The following is an 18,110-nucleotide window of genomic DNA, read 5'->3' as shown; positions in this document are numbered from 1 at the left end:
GCTACAATGGCTGGAGCTGAGCTGATTGGAAGCCAAGAGCCAGGATCTGCTGCTAGGTTTCCCACACAGGTGCAGGGGTCCAAGTACTGCTTTCACAGGCCATAACAGAGAGCTGAATAGGAAGAGGAGCACTGGGACTAGAACCAGCATCCATATGGGATGCTGGTGCTGCAGGCAAAGGCTTAACCTATTACACCACAGTGCTTGCCCCTGTCATTGTACTTGGATGGAGGCTGCATTGAGTCTGTGAATAATTTTGGATAATAAGGACATTTTAATAAAATCAATTCATTTAATCCATGAATATGGGAGGTGTTTTTGTGTGTCTTCAATTTCTTTCATTGGTGTTCTGTAGTTCTATTTTAGAGATCTTTCACATCCTGTATTCAATTTACCCCAAGGTATTTTACCTTTTTAAAAATATTTATTTATTTGAGGGGCTGGTGCTGTGGTGTGGATATCCATATGGGCACCGGTTCAAGTTCTGGCTGCTCCACTTCAGATCCAGCTCTCTGCAATGGCCTGGGAAATCAATGGAAGATGGCCCAAGTCCTTAGGCCCCTGCACCCACGTGGGAGACCTAGTAGAAGCTCCTGGCTTCAGATCAGTGTAGCTCTGGCCGTTGAGTCCAATTGAGGAGTGAACCAGCAGATGGAAGACCTCTTTCTCCCTCTCTCTGCCTCTGATTCTTTCTGTTTAACTCTGATTTTCAAATAAATAAATCTTTAAATTTTTTTTTTCAAATAAATTTGAAAGGCAGAGTGACAGGGAGGGAGGGGTCTCCCTCCTCCCCCTTCCTTCTCTTACACACACACACACACACACACACACACACACACACAGAGTCTTTGACATGCTGGTTCTTTCCCCAAATGGCTTGGACAGCCAGGGCTGGGCCAGGCTGAAGTCAGGAGCCAAGAACTCCATCCTGGTCTCCCGTAAGAGAGGCAGGGCTCAAGCATTTGGTGCATTAGCAGAAAGCTTCATCGAAAGTGGAGTACCTGGGTCTCATTGGCACTCCAGTAAGTGATGCTGGCATCGCACACCATAGCTTAACCCATTATGCCATGACGCTCGCCCCAGGTATTTTAGTTTGGTAGCTATAGTGAATGGGATTATTCTTATAATTTTTTTCTCAGAGATTCATTATTGATGCATAAAAATGCTACTGATTTTTGTGTATTGATTTTGTACCCTGCAGTTCTACAGAATTCATTTATGAATTTCAGTCGTGTCTTGGTTTCTCTTTATACCAAACAATGTCATATACAAACAGGGATCATTTTGGCTTCCTCCTCTTATTTATGTCTGTTGTTTCTTCCTCTTGCCTCATAGCTCTGGCTGAAAGTTCCAGTACTGTACTTTAAGAGCAGTGGGAGTGGGCATTACTGTCTGGTTCAGATCTTAGTGGAAATGCTCAGCTTTCCCCCATTCAGTGTGCTATCAGCTGTGGGTTTGCCATAGCTAGCTTTCATTATGATGAAGTGCATTCCTTTCATACCTTACTTGTTAAAGTTGTTACTATGAATGAATGTTGCATTTTATTGAATGCTTTTTGTACATCTGTTGTAATGATCAAATGATTTTTCTTTTTCAATCTGTTGATACATTATGTTTACTAATTTGCCAATGTTGAACCATCCCTGCATCCCTAGGACAAATCTCACTTGATCAAAATGTGTGATTTTTTTTTATATGGTGTTCGATTGGATTTGCCAGCATTTTAATTTTTGCATCTATTTTCAGGGATATTGATCTACGGTTTTCTTTTTTTGTTGTACCCTTGTCTGGTTTTGGAATCCAGGTAATGCTGACCTCGTGGAATGGATTGTAAGGTTCCTGCCTTTCAGGGTTGGGAAGAACTGTGTTGCTTCTCCTTGAGAAATTTTGTAGAATCCAGCAGTGAGGCCATCTGGCCGTTGGCTTTTCTTAGCTGGAAGACTTTTGAGTATTAATCTGATCTCATTCCTCCTCATTGGTCTGTTCAGGTTTTTTATGTCTTCGTGGTTCAGTTTTGCTACGTGGGATATGTATATAAATTTATCCATTTATTCTAGGTTTTCCAATTTGTTGGCATATACTTGTATTCATAATAGTCCCTGATGGCCCTTTGTATTTCTGAGGTATCAGTTGTAACATCTCTTTTTTTTTTCAGATCTGATTTAATTTGTCTTCACTTTTTTCTGAATTAGTCTAAGGGTTTTTTGATATTGTTTCTCCTTCCAAGAAACTAAACCTTCATTTATTGACCTTTTGTATTGTTTTTGTTTTTATTTAATTTATTTCTGCTGCTGTGATCTTTCTTTTTTTGGAGAAAGCTTTTATTTAATGAATACAAATTTCATAGGCACAGCTTTAGGAATAGCGCTTCTTCCCCCCATACCCGCCCTCCCACCCCTACTCCCGTCCCATCTCCTCCCTCTCCCATCCCATTCTTCTTTAACATTCATTTTTAATTGACTTTATGTACAGAAGATCAACTCTATGCTAAGTAAAGATTTCAACAGATTGCACGCACACAGACACACAAAGTATGAAGTACTGTTTGAAGACAAGTTTTACTGTTAATTCACATGGTACAACTCATTAAGGACAGAGGTCCTACATGGGGAGCAAGTACACAGTGACTCCTGTTGTTGATTTAACAATTGACACCCTTATTTATGATGTCAGTGATCACCCAAGGCTCTTTTTTTTTTTTTTGATAGGCAGATTTAGACAGTGAGAGAGAGACAGAGAAAGGTCTTCCTTCCGTTGGTTCGCCCCCCAAATGGCTGTCATGGCTGGTGCACTGCGCCAATATGAAGCCAGGAGCCAGGTGCTTCCTCCTGGTCTCCCATGTGGGTGCAGGGCCCAAGCACTTGGGCCATCCTCCACTGCACTCCCTGGCCACAGCAGAGAGCTAGACTGGAAGAGGAGCAACCAGGACTAGAACCCGGCACCCTAACCAGCACTAGAACCCGGGGTACCGGCACCGCAGGTGGAGGATTAGCCAAGTGAACCGTGGCGCCGGATCCACCCAAGGCTCTTGACATGAGCTGCTAAGGCTATGGAAGCTTTTTGAATCCACACACTCTCAGTATTTAGACAGGGCCATAAGCAAAGAGAAAGTTCTCTCCACCCTTCAGAGAAAAGTACAACCTTCTTTGACAGCCCCTCCTTTCACTGGGGTCTCACAGAGATCCTTCATGTAGATCATTTTTTGCCACAGTGTCTAGGGTTTCCATGCCAGAAATGCTCTCATGGGCTTTTCAGCCAGATCAAAATGTTTTAAGGGCTGATTTTGAGGTCAGAGTGCTGTTTAGGGCGTTTGTCATTCTATAAGTCTGCTATGTGGACTGCTTCACATGTTGGAACACTCTATCCTTTTAAATTCTATTGTTATTATCAGACATTTGGTCTTACTTATGTGATCACTTTGACACTTAGATGATCAATTACATACTTAATATGATCACTTTAACATGTAAGATGGAATTAGTACCACCCAGCTTAATGGGATTTGGAGTCCCATGGGAAGTTTTTAGCTTTACTCTTAGGGGTAAGTCCGTGGGAATGTGTGCTGAATGGAACAGTTCCGCCCTCTCTTATTTTTTACTGGGATCTATTTTCAATTGGATTTATACACCTATGAATAATTTTATGTTAAGTAAAGAGTCTGACCAATAATATTAAGTAGAAATAAAAAATAATAAAAAAGATAATAAACTGTTCCTTGACAGTCAAGACAAGGGCTGTTCAAATCATTGCTTCTCATAGTGTCAATTTCACTTCTTCAAGTTTCCTTTTAGATACTCTATTAGTTGTCACGGATCAGGGAGAACACATGATATTCGTCCCTTTGGGACTGGTTTATTTTACTAAGCGTGATGTTTTCCAGATTCCTCCATTTTGTTGTAAATGACTGGATTTTTCATGTTTTTTTTCACTCCTGTATAGTATTCCATAGAGTATATATCCCATAATTTCTTTATCCAGTCTTCCGTTGACTCAATTTAGGTTGATTCAGTTAGCTTTTGACTAATTCAAGGAGGCATTTTTTTTAAAAAAATATTTATTTGAAAGGTAGAGTTTTATTTATAGAGAGAAGGGAGAGAGGCAGAGAGAGAGAAAGAGAGAGAGATCTTCTGTCTGCTGGTTCACTCTCCAAATGACCACAATGGCCAGGTCTGGGCCAGGCTGAGACCAGGAGTCGGGAACTCCATTTGGGTCTCTCATGTGGATGGAAGGGCCCCAAGTACTTGGGCCATCCTCCACCGCTTTTCCAGGTGCATTAGTAGGGAGCTGGGTCAGAAGTAGAGCAGCCGGGACTTGAACCAGCACCCTGTTATGGGATGCTGGCATCACATGGTAGCTCAACGTGCTGTACCATAGCACCAGCCCCTCTTACATGGCCCATTGTTTATTCAGGAACCTGTTGCTCTGCCTCCACATATATGTGTAATTTCTAGAGTTTCTTTTGTTGTCGACTTCTAATTTTATTCCATTGTGGTGAGAAACAATCCATGATATGGTTTCAACTTGTATGAATTTATTGATTTGTTTTATGGCCTAATGCATGGTCTGTCCTAGAGAATATTCTGTGTGCTGATGAAAAAGATGTGTACTGTGCAGCTGTTAGGACCATATGGTCTACAGTGTGCTGTCATGCTAAAAATATTGATTGAGCTCTTCTTATGTGCTGGGTGCTGATCCAGCCCTGAACTGTGAAATAAACAAGTCCGCACAGTCCCTACTGTGTGGGATTTATGTCCTGGATGGAAGCAGCAGCAATGTAAGAGCAGATGAAGGACTGAGCTGGAGGAAATCCTCTGGGAATATTCCCTGACGAGAAGCGGTCTCGCAATGTGACGGCCGCTCGGTGCAGTGTGTGTGCAGGGAGTGCTTCTCCAGGGAGGTGACGGATGCAAAACAGGTTGTGACAGGGGATGTGGCACCAAGGTCGTGGCATGGGCCTGCGTGTGTTGGAGGCACAGAGAGAAGCTTGGAAGGTGAGGTGGGCGGGGAGCAGGGGCAGATGGCATTGGACTCCCAGCCTGGTGAGCAGCTGAGATGGGATGCAGTGGTCACGAAGGTTTTTCAGCGAGGCAATGAAGGGAGAAATCAGCTCCCACACAAGCAAGTGGCCCACAGTCCCCGGGAAGCCGGGCACGGGAAGATGCCTGGAGCCGGCCAGCGTTGCTGTAGCACCTAACCCTGCTTGGCACGCTGCCTGGCACCCAGCTAACACGGAAGCAGCTGCGTGCAGCAGGCATTGCTTCCATCGGTTCATTTGTGCCCTCATTCCTTCCTGGACGTGGAGTCCCTGGGCAGCCTTTTTAAGTTGTGGCAAAATAGATATAACATAGCATTTACTTTTTTAACCAAAAGATATTTTTAATTTATTTGAAAGAGAGAGAGAGATCGATCTTCAATCCACTAGTTCACTCCCCAAATGGTCTCAGTGACCGGAGCTGGGCCTGGCCTATGCCAGGAGCCTGGAGCTCCATTTGGAACTCCCAGGTAAGTGGCAGGAGCCCAGGTGCTTGGGCTGTCTTCTGCTGCTTTCCCAGGTGCATTAGCAGGGAGCTGGCCTCAGTTTCTCCATCTGTGAAATGGATGAGGCCCTTTCTAAGAGTTTGCACACCCCCCTGCACAGGCAGGTGAAGAAGGTCCTGTGTGGTTCGGATCTCATCTCCTCCTCCGTGCGTGTAGCTCCAGCCTGGCCCCCCGTCTTCTGTGAGAAGCTGCTGGCCTCCATCCCCCGCAACAATCCTGTAGTCCCTGGGCCAGGGCTGTGCTGTGCTCTGGTTAGATGGTCCAGCCCAGTGCCCAGGGCTGCAGCCGACGACTGTGGTTCCCACCTCCTTGGCTGACCTGCTCCCCGGCCCTGGCAGCTGTGAGGAGACCCCGGGAAAGGCTGGCTTCTGCCTCTCCGGGTGACTTGCGCGGCATCTGCTTGTCCCCTGTTGCTGGAGGAGGAACTGCACCCCGGGTCCATCCACCCCCTCCCACCCCCAAAGGCTCCGGGACCCTCAAGGGTACCTCCCTTTTCCAGGACGATAAAGCGGAGCCACCCTCTGCTCCGGTACCTGCTGGAGAGGCGGGGCGAGGTCCTGTGCGTGCTGACGCAGAAGATTGTGACGACACAGAAATGCGTGATCTCCGAGCACGTGCAGATGGAGGAGTCGTGCGGTGGCGCCCTGGGGATCCACACCAAGACGGTGCAGGTGCGCGCGCGGCTGCCGCCACCGGGGCAGGGCCGCCTGGGAGTGGGGGGCGGCGGCTTCAACCCTGACTCCAAGGCCGGCTCAGACCGGCTGCGGTGAGCGGGAGTTTATGGGTCGCGTTACTGAAGTGCGGGGGGCGCCGGCTGCCAGCGCTGTCCTGGCTTGTCTCTCTCCTCCCGTTGCCGCCGGCTGTGGGCTTCCATCTGATTTGCTGCAGCCTCGGAGGTGAGAGTGCTGGGGTGGGGGCCGACAGCGCTTGTCCCTACCTGGCCAAGGCAGGGACCACCAGGACACTTGGACTGGCCAGGCCCTCCTGGCTCACGCCATTCCCTACCGGAATACATGAGCACAAGGGAACCTAGAGGGCCTTAGCTCTCTGCATGGTTGCTTTGGGATTGGGCCTTCGGATCCTTTGTGGATTGGGTTGGGGCAGCTGAAGAGCTCTATGAATAAGAAAATTCTTCCAGATTCAGCCTTAGCCAGTCTTAGCAGCCTGATGCCGGGGCCAGCGGAATCGGCCATCACCCTCCCAATGTGTGTGCTGGTCTGGCTCGCCGTGGTGGCCTCATCTGTTCTGAGATCAACTCTTTGGGGTTCTCCGGGGTGTCCAGCCCCCTGGATGGATGTTTGCGTCCGGAGAGAGTTAGAGGTGGTGTCCGATGGGAGGTGACTCAGGCTGGCCTTGCCCACGGTCACCGCCCACTGGGGTCAGGAGGCCGGCTGTCACTTCTTGGACCAGGATCAAGTTGATAAAGCAAAATTCTCATCGTGCTCTCCCGTGGGCTCGTGTTTGTGAGTGGAGACAGACTGGGTACCTGGCTCCCAACATTCCCCATGCACCCTTATCGGGGCCTGCTTCCCCTCCCGTGGGCCTCTTCCCCACCCCCCTGGCTGTCCCTGTGTGGATGAGCACTGGGTGCTGTCTGAGCAGCATGGGTCCTGTCTCCCAGCCGCATTCTCCCGGCCAGGCCTCTTTCTCCTATTTTTAGACTTGTTTTTATTTTATTTGAAAGGCGGAGTGACAGAGAGAAGGCGGTCTTCCACCCACTGGTGCACTCCCCAGATGGCTGCAGTGGCCCAGGGCAGGGCCAGGCTGAAGCCGGGTCTCCCAGAGCTCAGTGGAGCTCGGGTGCAGTTTTGGATTCCTAGCAGGCTCTCAGTGTGATTCTCGAAGCCCCTCTCTGGGTTATGGTCTTTATTCGGTTGTGTAGTTCCACTGTATCCTGTCCTCTGCCTTCTTGCCTTTGCGCCACCAGCTTGGCCGTTTGCCAGGGAACCTGGGCGACTGACTCCCCACGATGCCACTCAGCAGCACTAAACACTCCCGGCTATGCTGGCTTCGCCTTCTTACTCGGCGCCAAGGATGTTTGCGCAGCCTCTGTGTGTCCAGGTGGGAGCCATGTGCTCTCGCCCGCAGGTGTCGGCCTCGGAGGACGGGAACGTTGTCAAGGACAGCAACGTGGTGCTGGAGATCCCCACTGCCACCACCATCGCCTACGGCGTCATCGAGCTCTACGTGAGACTGGATGGCCAGTTTGGTGAGTGCCTGCTCCGGGGCCCGACGTGTTCCCCTGTGGCACCCCCTTGGGAGGGTCCCCTACTCCTGCTGGGCGTCATGGGGGAGAGAGGCCCGAGGTGTCAGAGAGCTGGGGACCTGGCCCCCTGGACAAGTGGCTTTGGCGGGGGCTGCCCAGGAGTGGGGTGAGCTTCTTGTAGCATGGGCTCTATGGTCAGAGACCCCCCCACCCCAGCCCACCGCGGCCCCCATGAGGTCATCATGCAGAGCTGTAGCTTAGGACAAGGATGGAATCGGAGGCAGCGTGCGGGGCTCCTGGCACCGCATCAGCTCTGCATCAGCTCTGCATGACTCTGCCTTAGCTGTTAATGGTGGTGTCATCGCTGTGGCTTCCTCCCTTCCCTCTCCACGCCCACGCCAGAAATGCTGACCATGACCTCCCTCTGCTAGTCACAAGTGTGTGGTCCTTAAGGTCCTGGGGAAACAAGGGTGTTAGTTGAGCAAACGTCCGCTCGCCTCGGATGCTCTCGGGGTGCTGGCCTGGGAGCGGGATGTGGCTGCTTCCTGCGTGGGTGTGCTCACCACGTTACGGTTGTGTTGATGAGAAGAACCACTTCATCTCGTAGAGACGTATAGTAAGATTTCACGGGTGAAGGGAAAATGTGTCTGGGGTTCGCATCCGAATGATGAGCGGTGTGTGAGGTGGGGGTGTGCCTTGGGGGCGGAGGGGCAGGGCAGGGGGTGGCCGGGCCCAGGACGGTCCTGGAGCTGGCAAGGAGGGTACTGTGCTGTTTATCCTGCAGCAGTGGGACACTGCCGGTCTAAAAACCCGCCATGCCCTTGTGCGTGGCTGTCTTGGTCCTTCTCCCGTTTGTGTCTGGGCAAGCTGGGTAAAGATGAGCAAGTCGCCCAGAAGGAGCTTCTGTGCTCACTGAGCCCAGTGCGGGGCGCCCTGATGAGGCCCCTTCTCCAGCTCAGCAAGGCAGCGAGGCAGCGAGGCACAGGCAGTCAGCCGCCCAGCCCCCTGCGTCTCCAGGGGAGAAACGACTGAGCCGAGCCACGTAAGCAGGAGCTGTCAGTTTTAAGGAACTGGCGCAGGGAGGTGGGTTAGGTATGCTGAAACACCAAGGGTACCAAATCCGCGTCATCTTGGACACTTTGGTGACGATGATTTTCTGATGATGATCCCTGTAGTCTCTGGGATCGGCTGTGGTGAACGCTGTTATCGAAGGCCCTGTGTGGCTGCGGCCCTGCCCTTGGCCATCCCCTGCGGCCTGGCCAAGGTTATTGTGTCCCTTCCCCCATGCTCCAGTCTTACTGAGGCATCGTTGACAAAAATTAGACGTGTTCAAGGTGTACAACCTGATATACGTAGACATTGTGAAACAAGTACCACATCAAGCCAGTTAGCACGCCTGTCCTCCCACATTCCAGTGTGTGTGTGTGTGTGGGGGTGGGTGGGTGTGAGGATGCTTGAGATCTATGCGCATAGCAAATTTCAAGTAAACGTTATTTCCTATTGAAACTTCAAAGTTATACACACTTATTTATCCACACACATATATATATTACATGCTGACCAAATCAAGGTAATTAGCATGTCTGTCACCTCGTGTGCTTATGGTGTCTATATGCTGAGAACATTCCAAAACCTCTCTTGTAGCTGTCTGGAAATACATGATGCCTTTTTGTTCACGGTCATCCCTGTAGTGTACCGGGAACAGCAGAACTGACTGCTCCTGTCGCATCGGAACTCTGCCCAGCCAGGGCTCGCGCCTCTCCTCCTGTGACACCATGCGTGGTATTCCGCCCTCCAGATGTGTCTGTTGTCTGAAGCCGCAGGATTCCCTCCCCCTTCACAGCCGAGTAGTATTCCATCGTGTGGCCGCGCCATGTTTGCTTTGTCTGTTCCTCTGCTGCTGGGTGCTTGGGTTGACCCAAACCTTGGCTTAGCACACAGCGTTCTGAACAGTCGCCCCCGCTCTGTTGGTCAGGCTCCTGGCGCTCACTCAGAACAGAAACTTCTTCCCAGCCCCGCTGTTCTGGATGCTTCCTTGTTTGCGATCACACCTGTGCGTGAGGCTGTACTGTGCGTGGCTGTTTCTCTTGGGGTCATGTCCTCCCGATTGTCCCACGTTGTCCCAAGTGACAGGGTTTCCTTCCTTTTTTAGGAGCTGACTTGTGCTCCAGTGTGAATGTTTGTCACGTTTGCTTGATCTGTCAACATCTTTTTTTTTTTTTTGCCAGGCAGAGTTAGAAAGGTCTTCCTTCCGTTGGTTCACTCCCCTAATGGCTGCTACGGCCAGCGCTGCGCTGATCCAAAGGCAGGAGTCGGGTACTTCCTCCCGGTCTCCCAGGTAGGTACAGGGCCCAAGCACTTGGGCCATCCTCCACTGCCCTCCTGGGCCACAGCAGAGAGCTGGACTGGAAGAGGAGCAACTGGGACTAGTACCCAGCACCCCAATCGGACTAGAACCTGTGGTGCTGGCGCCGCAGGCAGAGGATTAGCCAAGTGAGCCATGGCGCCGGCCTGTCAACACCTGTTTTTAAGATTTATTTTATTTTAAAGGCAGTTACAGAGAAGCAGAGGCAGAGAGAGGTCTTCCATCCGATGGTTCTCTCCCCAGGTGGCTTCAATAGCTGGAGCTGCACTGATCCGAAGCCAGGAGCTTCTTCCTGGTCTCCCACGCGGGTGCAGGGACCCAAGGACTTGGGCCATCTCCTGCTATCCCAGGCCATAGCAGAGAGCTGGATCAGAAATGGAGCAGCTGGGACTTGAACTGGTGCCCATATGGGATGCTGGTACTACAGGTGGTGGCTCTACCCACTATGCCACAGCCCCACACCTATTGTGTCTTGCCACTGTGAGTAGTGGTGTGTCATGGCCCTAAACCTTTGGAGAAGGTGCCTGGTGCTTGAGGGTGCCAAGAGCACTCTGAGGCCCCTTGGGGTGACTGGGGGGGGGTGCTGGGCGCTGGCTGCCCTCTGAGCTCCTGGCTGTTGGTTCCAGCCAGCAGGCAACCCTACCCCACCCTACCCTGCCTTGCCCTGCCCTCCCTGCCCTACTGGGGTGGCCTGTGGCTCCTAGGGGGCCACTCTCTTCTCAGAAGGATGCATTGCCTTTCTGGCTCAGCTCCCTGTTCGCATTTCAATTCCAAGCCTTTTATCTCCCCTGCCTGCCGCTGTCTTTGAAAATAAACTCCTCTCCTCGCTGCAGACAAGAGGTGCCCTGGGAATCCTTTCCCCCAACCCCGCCCCCACCTGGCCCAGGCTCCTGCCTGTCACCCACCGCCTGGTTCGGAAGCCAGTTCTGCTTTCTCTTCCTCCTTTGTCTATCTATGTTTCTGTGGGTCAGCTTCATAAACAGACCCCTGTGGGGCCCCCAGAAGAGGCTGCCGCTCCCTCTCTGCTCTCCTGGGTGGGGCTCCTGCTTATCTTTTGAAACATAGGCAGGAGTCTGACCCTCATGCCTCCCCCATGGTGGGGGGGCTCCTAGCCATCCCAGCTGTGGTCCCTGGCCAACAGCCCCCATCTGGCTAAGCTGAGGGCCAATTGGAAGCATCCTTTGGGTACCTTGAACTTTGCCATGCACTTCTGTATGCTGAGCCTTGGCCCCATCCCTTTCACTGTGAGCTGCCCATGCAGTGCCCCTTGGCTGGGGCTTCCCATCATGCTCCTGGAGCCTGCACGCCTCTCTCCAGGCAGCTGACCCTGCTCAAGTGCTGTCTGGGGCTCCCTTTGTCTCAAGGACAAAGCCAGCCCCTGGAAGCACGTTTTGGGCCACCCTGGTGTGTGTCCCCAGCCTTCCCTCTCATTTCCGACCCAGTGAGGTCCCCTCAGTTACCCCCTGTCTGGGGCTGCGCCTCCCTCTCTTGTGCCCGAGGCCCCAGCCAGCCCTCCTCTCTGGAGTGCTCTCTGCCCAGCTGACTGACAGCAGCTGCTCACATGCTGCTTGACTAACAAGGCTCTTCTGGTTCTCCTTCACCAGCGTGGGCTGTAGCACGCACAACCCCAAAATGTGTGTTTAAGAGCTTTAGTTTTTTTTTTTTTTAAGATTTATTTCTTGAAAGAGTTATACAGAGAAAGAAGGAGAGGCAGAGAGAGGTTTTCCATCCGTTGGCTCCCTCCCCAGTTTGCCGCAGCGGCCAAAGCTAGGCTGATCTGAAGCCAGGAGCCAGGAGCTTCTTCCGGGTCTCCCAGGCGGGTGCAGGGGCCCAAGGACTTGGTTCATCTTCTGCTGCTTTCCCAGGTCATAGCAGAGAGCTGGATCAGAAGAGGGGCAGCTGGGACTTGAACCGGTGCCCATATGGGATGCCAGCACTCCAGGCGGCGGCTTTAGCTGCTATACCACAGCACCAGCGCCTTAATCTTTTAAAAAATTGTATTTATATGAGAGATGGAGAAGGCACCCATGTGCTTATTCACTCCCCAAATGGCCACAATAGCCAGGGCTGGGCCAGGCTGAAGCCAGAAGCTCCATCTTTCTCTCTCTCTCTCTCTCTCTCTCTCTCTCTCTCTTCCCCTCTCCCTCTCCCTCTCTCTCCCCCTCTCCCTGTCTCTCTGTGTGTGTTTGGGAATGCAAGAACTTTACTGAAGGAAAGAGAAGTGCAGTGGAATTTGTTGAAAGCTTGAGAGAGGGAACTTGGACATCTCTCCCTCTCCTCAGGCACAGGACCAAGTGCAGAGTGGACTCTTTCTGGATGCTGTAGTCAGACAGGGTGCGTCCATCTTCCAGCTGCTTGCCTGCAAAGCTCAATCTCTCTGGTCTTGGGGGGAGAGGGGGGATCTTCGCCTTGACATTCTCAGTGGTGTCACTGGGCTCGCCCTCCAGGGTGGTGGTCTTGCCATCACCCAGGGACTTGAGCCATCACTGCTGCCTCCCAGGGTGTGCATTAACAGGAAGCTGGAGCTGGCATCAGAGCTGGGGCTTGAACGCAGGCCCTGCCGTGCGGGACGTGGGCATCCCACCCAACGTCTTGACCTCTGCCCGAAGCCTGCCTGTCTTAAAGGCATTGGAAACAACGGTAGAAGCAGGGCTCAGACGCTCCTGGGAGAGAGGAGCCCCTGTGGGTGGAGGAAAGGAGTGTCCTTCTTTCCGGAGACCAAGGCTACAGAGCTGCGTCTCTACCAGGAGGCCTTGTGGGGCCCCTGCTGCTGATCGCTGGCTCCCGCCCTCTGTCCCCTCTGTGCAGTGCCACACTCGTCACCAAACCTGGCCTGGATGTTCTCAAGTTCAGCCATGCCTTCGCATCATCATTTTCTTCTGGCTCCCTTGTCATATCCCATAAAAGTGTATGCTTTTCTCGTGTCTGACTTTGGCCATGAACCCTGGAGGGGCAGCAAGAAAGCTATTCCCGCTCCCCTCTCCTGGCCATTCTGACTTCAGTAACTCTTCCCCCTCCCCCCACCCCCCAGTTCCACCCTGGGTTCGCTGCCGTCCCTGCTCACGCCTTCCCGTGGCCACGGTCTGGGTTGTGTTCCTGTTAGGTGTAGGCTGCTAGCACAGGGCCTGGGACAGGGCAGGGGTCACTGTGTGTTTGCTGGGTGATCGGGGATGGAGAGAGAAGAACAAAGAAGTGTCTGAGCCCATCTAGGGTGTGTCTCAGGAGTGATGTTGGTGCTAGGGACTCCAGGGATACCAGTGGGTTCCACGTGGTTTTGGGAGCCCACAGTGCTCCTGGCAGGACTGGAGGCTGTGGGCGTGGTCACGACCTCTGTGCTTGGGGAGCTGAGTGACCACCTGGGTGCTGTGTCCACTCTGTCAGAGTGCCAGGTGCACAGGGCGGAGGAGCTGGGGTGCCCTGGCTCTAAGTGAGCTGGGCTGCATGCGTGGGCCAGTGAAGGCGGCTCTCCTTGGCCTCAGACAGCTGTTCCCTCTCCACGGCTGGCATCAGTGCCCAAGCACACGAAGACAGCTGCTGGTGCTGGGCCTCCACGTTTCACGCAGGTACGAGGCTTAGCCACGATAGCGTTCAATTACCAAATGGAAGCAGAGAGAGAACCCTGGTTCTTGAGTTTGTTGCTTCTGCTTAGCCCAGGACACAAGAAAATTTAGATTTCTGGCCTTTAGCTGGGCTCTCAAAGTGTTTAAGGAAACTTCCTATGAAGAATATCCTGTTTATCATAGAAAATCTCACACATGTTCAGAAGTATGGGAGGGTCCTTCGGAAGGTCCATGGAAAATGAGAATAAAAAATAAGGCTAGAGTCCGGAGCTGTGGCTCACTTGGCTAATCCTCCACCTGCAGCGCCGGCATTCCATATGGGTGCTGAGTTCTAGTCCAGGTTGCTCCTCTTCCAGTCCAGCTCTCTGCTGTGGCCCAGGAGGGCAGTGGAGGATGGCCCAGGTGCTTGGGCCCTGCACCTGCATGGGAGACCAGGAGGAAGCTCCTGGCTTTGGATCGGCTCAGCGCCAGCTGTAGCAACCATTTGGGGAGTGAACCAACGGAAGGAAAACCTTTCTCTTTTTCTCTCTCACTGTGTATAACTCTACCTGTCAAATAAAAAAAAGGCTATTCTGGTTCAAGAAATGTTGGAATCCATGCATTTTTTTTGAAATACACATTTCCCATGAACTCTGGAGCCGCAGCCTTGCTAACAAGCGAGTGGCTCATGTTTCCGTGATTTCACTCCACCCTCCATTCCCACTGCAGAATTTTGAAGCAAATCTTAGACATCAGATAGTTTAATCTATAAATACAAAACAGCATTCCAATGAAGGCCTTCTGACGAGTAGCTTTGCCTCCGTATTAATAGATCCTTACAGAATGTATTCTTTTGTGTCTGCCTTTTCTCACTCAATGTAATGTTTGTGAAATTCATTTGTGTAACTGTGGAAATCAACAGTTTCTATTAAAAATGTACTTTGAGAAGCAGAGGGAGAAAGCTCCTATCATCTGGTAACCTTCTCCAAGCACCCAGAGGCTGGGAGCTCGGGCTCCATCTCCCATGAGAAGGCAGGGACTCAGCTACTGCCAGGACGCACACTAGCAGGGAGCTGGACTTGGGAGTGGAGCTGGGGCTTGAACGAGGTGCTCTGATAGGGAAGGCAGGTGTCCCAAGCCGTGTCTTCAGCACATGCCAGATGCCCAACCCGAGCGGCTTCTTTTTCATGGTGTGTATTATTCTGCTGATAAATAAAGACCCCTTCAACAGACAGCAGTATTACTACTTGTGTACCTAAATACATCGACCACAGTTCCTTAATACTACCGCTGGACCTGTTTCCCAGTTGTTCCGTCCACAGCAGGTTTTGTCTGTCTAGAGCTGGTTTGTTTGAGTAGGAGAAGCGAGTAGTTCTGGTTTGTGGGAGACTGCTTCCCGCCTGCTCAGAGGCTGCGCACTGGGACCCTTAGGTGGAGAAGAGCCGTTTCTTCTGCACTTGGAGGATGCGGCTGGGTGTGTGCTGCAGCAGCACAGCACACGTGGGAAGCGGGTTATGGGGAACAAGGTGGCTGGTCTTCCGCCCCGCCCCGAGTTGGGGGAAGCTGCCGGCTGAGCCCGGGCCTGGCTTGTCCTTTTCTCCTGCTCTGCAGAGTTCTGCCTCCTGCGCGGGAAGCATGGTGGCTTCGAGCACGAGAGCCGCGTGGACCCTGTCTACCTGGACCTCCCGGCCTTCCGAGAGTCTGCCTCCGTGGACGTACCGGATGCCGGCCATGGCGCGTCTCCCCAGGGCGGGCCTTTACATGTTCTGCAACAAGGTACTGCGGCCGGGCGAGGCACGGCCAGCCGATGGCTCATTGAACCCTATACCCCAAGAGGTGACGTGGCCGCTGGGTGACACCACGGGGAGAGGATGTGCCTCCAAGTCCCGTCTACTCCTCCGAACTCTCCTTAGTTGGCTCCTAGGGAACCCCAGACCCTTGGGCGCCATGCTTTGAGCACAGCGTCAAGAGAAAGACCCTTGGCAGGGCAGGGGTGGGAGATGGAGGAGTGGAGCAGTTGGGGGCTTGTAGCCGTACAAGCCCCCTTGGCTTTACTGCTGAGGACAGCCCAGCAGCAGTGAGGATGCTGAGCCCGAGCTTGGCACCGGGTCCATTCCATGCCAGGCTTCACTGCCAGGACCAGCAGTGCTTCGTCAGCACCGCCAGGTGCTCCCTGGAGGCTGTGTGCCCCGCGTGGGCTGCGGCAAAGGGGGCAGCGCCCGTGGCAGGCCTGTAACCTCTCCTTTTGCTGCCCTCCATGTGCTGTGTCTAGAAAGCTGGGTCGGGTCTCAGGCGGAGAAGGAGGTGAGCCAGGAAGACAAGAAGCGAGCACTAGGTAAAAGTGTAAGGAAAAGAGCTGGGAACAGCTGGCGTCAGCCGTGGCTCGGAGGTCAGAAGGAGGCAGAGTCGGGCATTGGTGGTCATCAGCAGTTCTGATGTTCTTGCACCCGCCCTGTTGTGAACAGTCGGCATTGCAAGAAATGGCAGTGAAGACCCAACATGAAGACAAGGCTTTCCCAGCCTCACCTCCTTGCGTCCCAGGCTGCAGGTTACTCGATGTTGCGGTGGGTTTCAGTCTCTGCAGCTGAGGCCCCGCAGCCTGGAGCCACACACAGGGAGGTAAAGATGCAGGCTTCGTACCGCCATGTCCTTTCTCATGGGTGCCCCCAGCAGGAGGTAGCCGCTGGCCTGGGCTTTGCGCCCTGGGGGCCCAGCCTCCCCCGGCTGGCTCCTGTCTTCAGACCCAGCAGTTTCTAGGGTGGTTCTGAGCATGTTGGTTCCTGGGTGCTGTGTTCCAGCGGGGCCTCCTGCAACCACTCGCTGGGCTCGCCGCACACACAGACATCCTGCTCACGTGTAGGTGTGCAGCCTGTCTGGGGGTGGTGCTGCGTCACATCACGTCTTTAGACAAAACCTCCCCTGGGCTGTGTCCTAGAGGCTTTTGGCCGATCTTCAGAGGGCCCCAGGCCCCCTGCCCAGGATGTGAGTGACACCTCTGAGGATGCCGGGAGAGGGTGAGAGTGGGAGAGAGCTGTGCATGCTGGGAAGGTTGGGGGCCAGCCCCCTGAATATGAGCGCAGAAAAAGTCTGTGACGCGTTACAGGAAAAGGCCGGAGGACTGACGCAGCGTGGAGGCTGTGAGGCTGCCAGCCCCGTCAAAGTACCGGCCTGGGTCTGGTCATTCAGCCTTGCTGTGCCTCTGCAGAATCCTGCTAAAGGGGAATCCAAGTGCCTTTTCCAGATAATAACTGGGCTTTATTACTGTTGGGTGAGTCATCAGAAAAGAGGAAGCCTGAGACACAAACCAGGCTCGCTTCCCTCATTTCACTCCCTCCCCCTCTCCTCCCAGTCACGGTTTGGTTTCTGAAACCCATGCAAGTGGTGTCTGAAACCCGAGTGCACTGCTGGAACCATCGAAGACGGCGAGCAGGGCTGTCACCCTGTGCCGCCGCGAGCCGTGCACAGCAGCCACCAGCCTGGGCGTGCTCTCTCCACAGCCACTCTGCTCCTGGAGAGGAATTTCCACCCCTTCGTGGCGCTGCCAGCACAGCGACGGACGGCCTTGTGCGGCCTGCTGCACACGGTGCTACTGGACGAAGAGCTGCTGGTTGCCCTGGAACAAGTGGTGAGGCCAGAGCCGAGGCTCGCCCGGGTTTCCTGGATGCGTGAACGCGCTCGACCCCCTAGGACGTGGCTTGGAGCTGCAGGAAGTTGTCCCACATCCCGCAGACTCAAAATCTTGTCTGTTTCTTACTCATGGGGGCGGGCTCTCCTAAGTGCAGAAGGTAGCTGCCATCAAAGGTAGCATCAGGAGCAGAGCGTGGTATGTGTGTCCCGGGGCTGCTGTGCCAAGTTAGTTCCACTGACCTCACAACAGAGATGGGGTCTCTTGAGGCTCTGCGGGCTAGGGGTCTGCAGTCTAGTGCTTGCAGCACTGGGGTCCCTCCGGGGAGGACCCTCGCTCGTCTCCTCCAGCCTCTGCAGCCCCAGCACTCCAATCTCTCTGTGCCCCTAGGCCTTCTCCTTCACCATCTCTTACCAGGGTGCCAAGCACTGGAGTTGGGGCAGGGGTGGGTGTCGGAGGAGTAAAGCCGCCAGGGGCTTGTAGCCCACTCACTCTACGACGATCACCTCTTACTCCAAATAAAGGCCTATTTTCAGGTTGCGGTTGGACATGGATTTTGCTGGGCCAAGGGACGGTGTGGCTGAGTCCAAGTCTAGAACAGAGAGATACACAGGCTCTCCTGTTTTGCTTTTCATCTTTAAAAACATTTTACTTTTTTTTTGAAAGGCAGAGATAGAGACACAGACAAAGCTCTCCCACCAGCTGGCTCACTCCCCAGATACCTGTGGTGGCCAGGACTGGGCCAGTCTGAAGCCAGGAGCCCTTAACTCAGCCCAAGGTTTCCCGTAAAGGTGACAAGGACTCAGGTACTTGAGCCATCCACGCTGCCCTGCAGGG

The 18,110-nt window shown here is 53.2% G+C and overlaps 1 protein-coding gene across 7 annotated transcripts in view; it reads left to right on the top strand.

Annotated features, from left to right (window-relative positions):
* GSDME (gasdermin E) overlaps positions 1-18,110 on the top strand; it is a 376,936-nt gene that overhangs the window by 352,356 nt on the left and 6,470 nt on the right. For all 7 annotated transcript variants that reach the window (XM_089315423.1, XM_089315422.1, XM_089315421.1 and 4 more), the window contains 4 exons: positions 6,038-6,209; positions 7,627-7,747; positions 15,260-15,424; positions 17,146-17,273. In XM_089315423.1, the coding sequence (XP_089171549.1) occupies positions 6,038-6,209; positions 7,627-7,747; positions 15,260-15,424; positions 17,146-17,273 (586 nt within the window). The remainder of the gene's footprint in view (positions 1-6,037; positions 6,210-7,626; positions 7,748-15,259; positions 15,425-17,145; positions 17,274-18,110) is intronic.

Source organism: Oryctolagus cuniculus, chromosome 16 (genome assembly GCF_051225735.1).
Source record: "Oryctolagus cuniculus isolate XC-2025 breed Fujian yellow rabbit chromosome 16, ASM5122573v1, whole genome shotgun sequence".
NCBI classification, from domain to species: domain Eukaryota; kingdom Metazoa; phylum Chordata; class Mammalia; order Lagomorpha; family Leporidae; genus Oryctolagus; species Oryctolagus cuniculus.
This window is presented reverse-complemented; position numbering and strand designations above follow the sequence as displayed.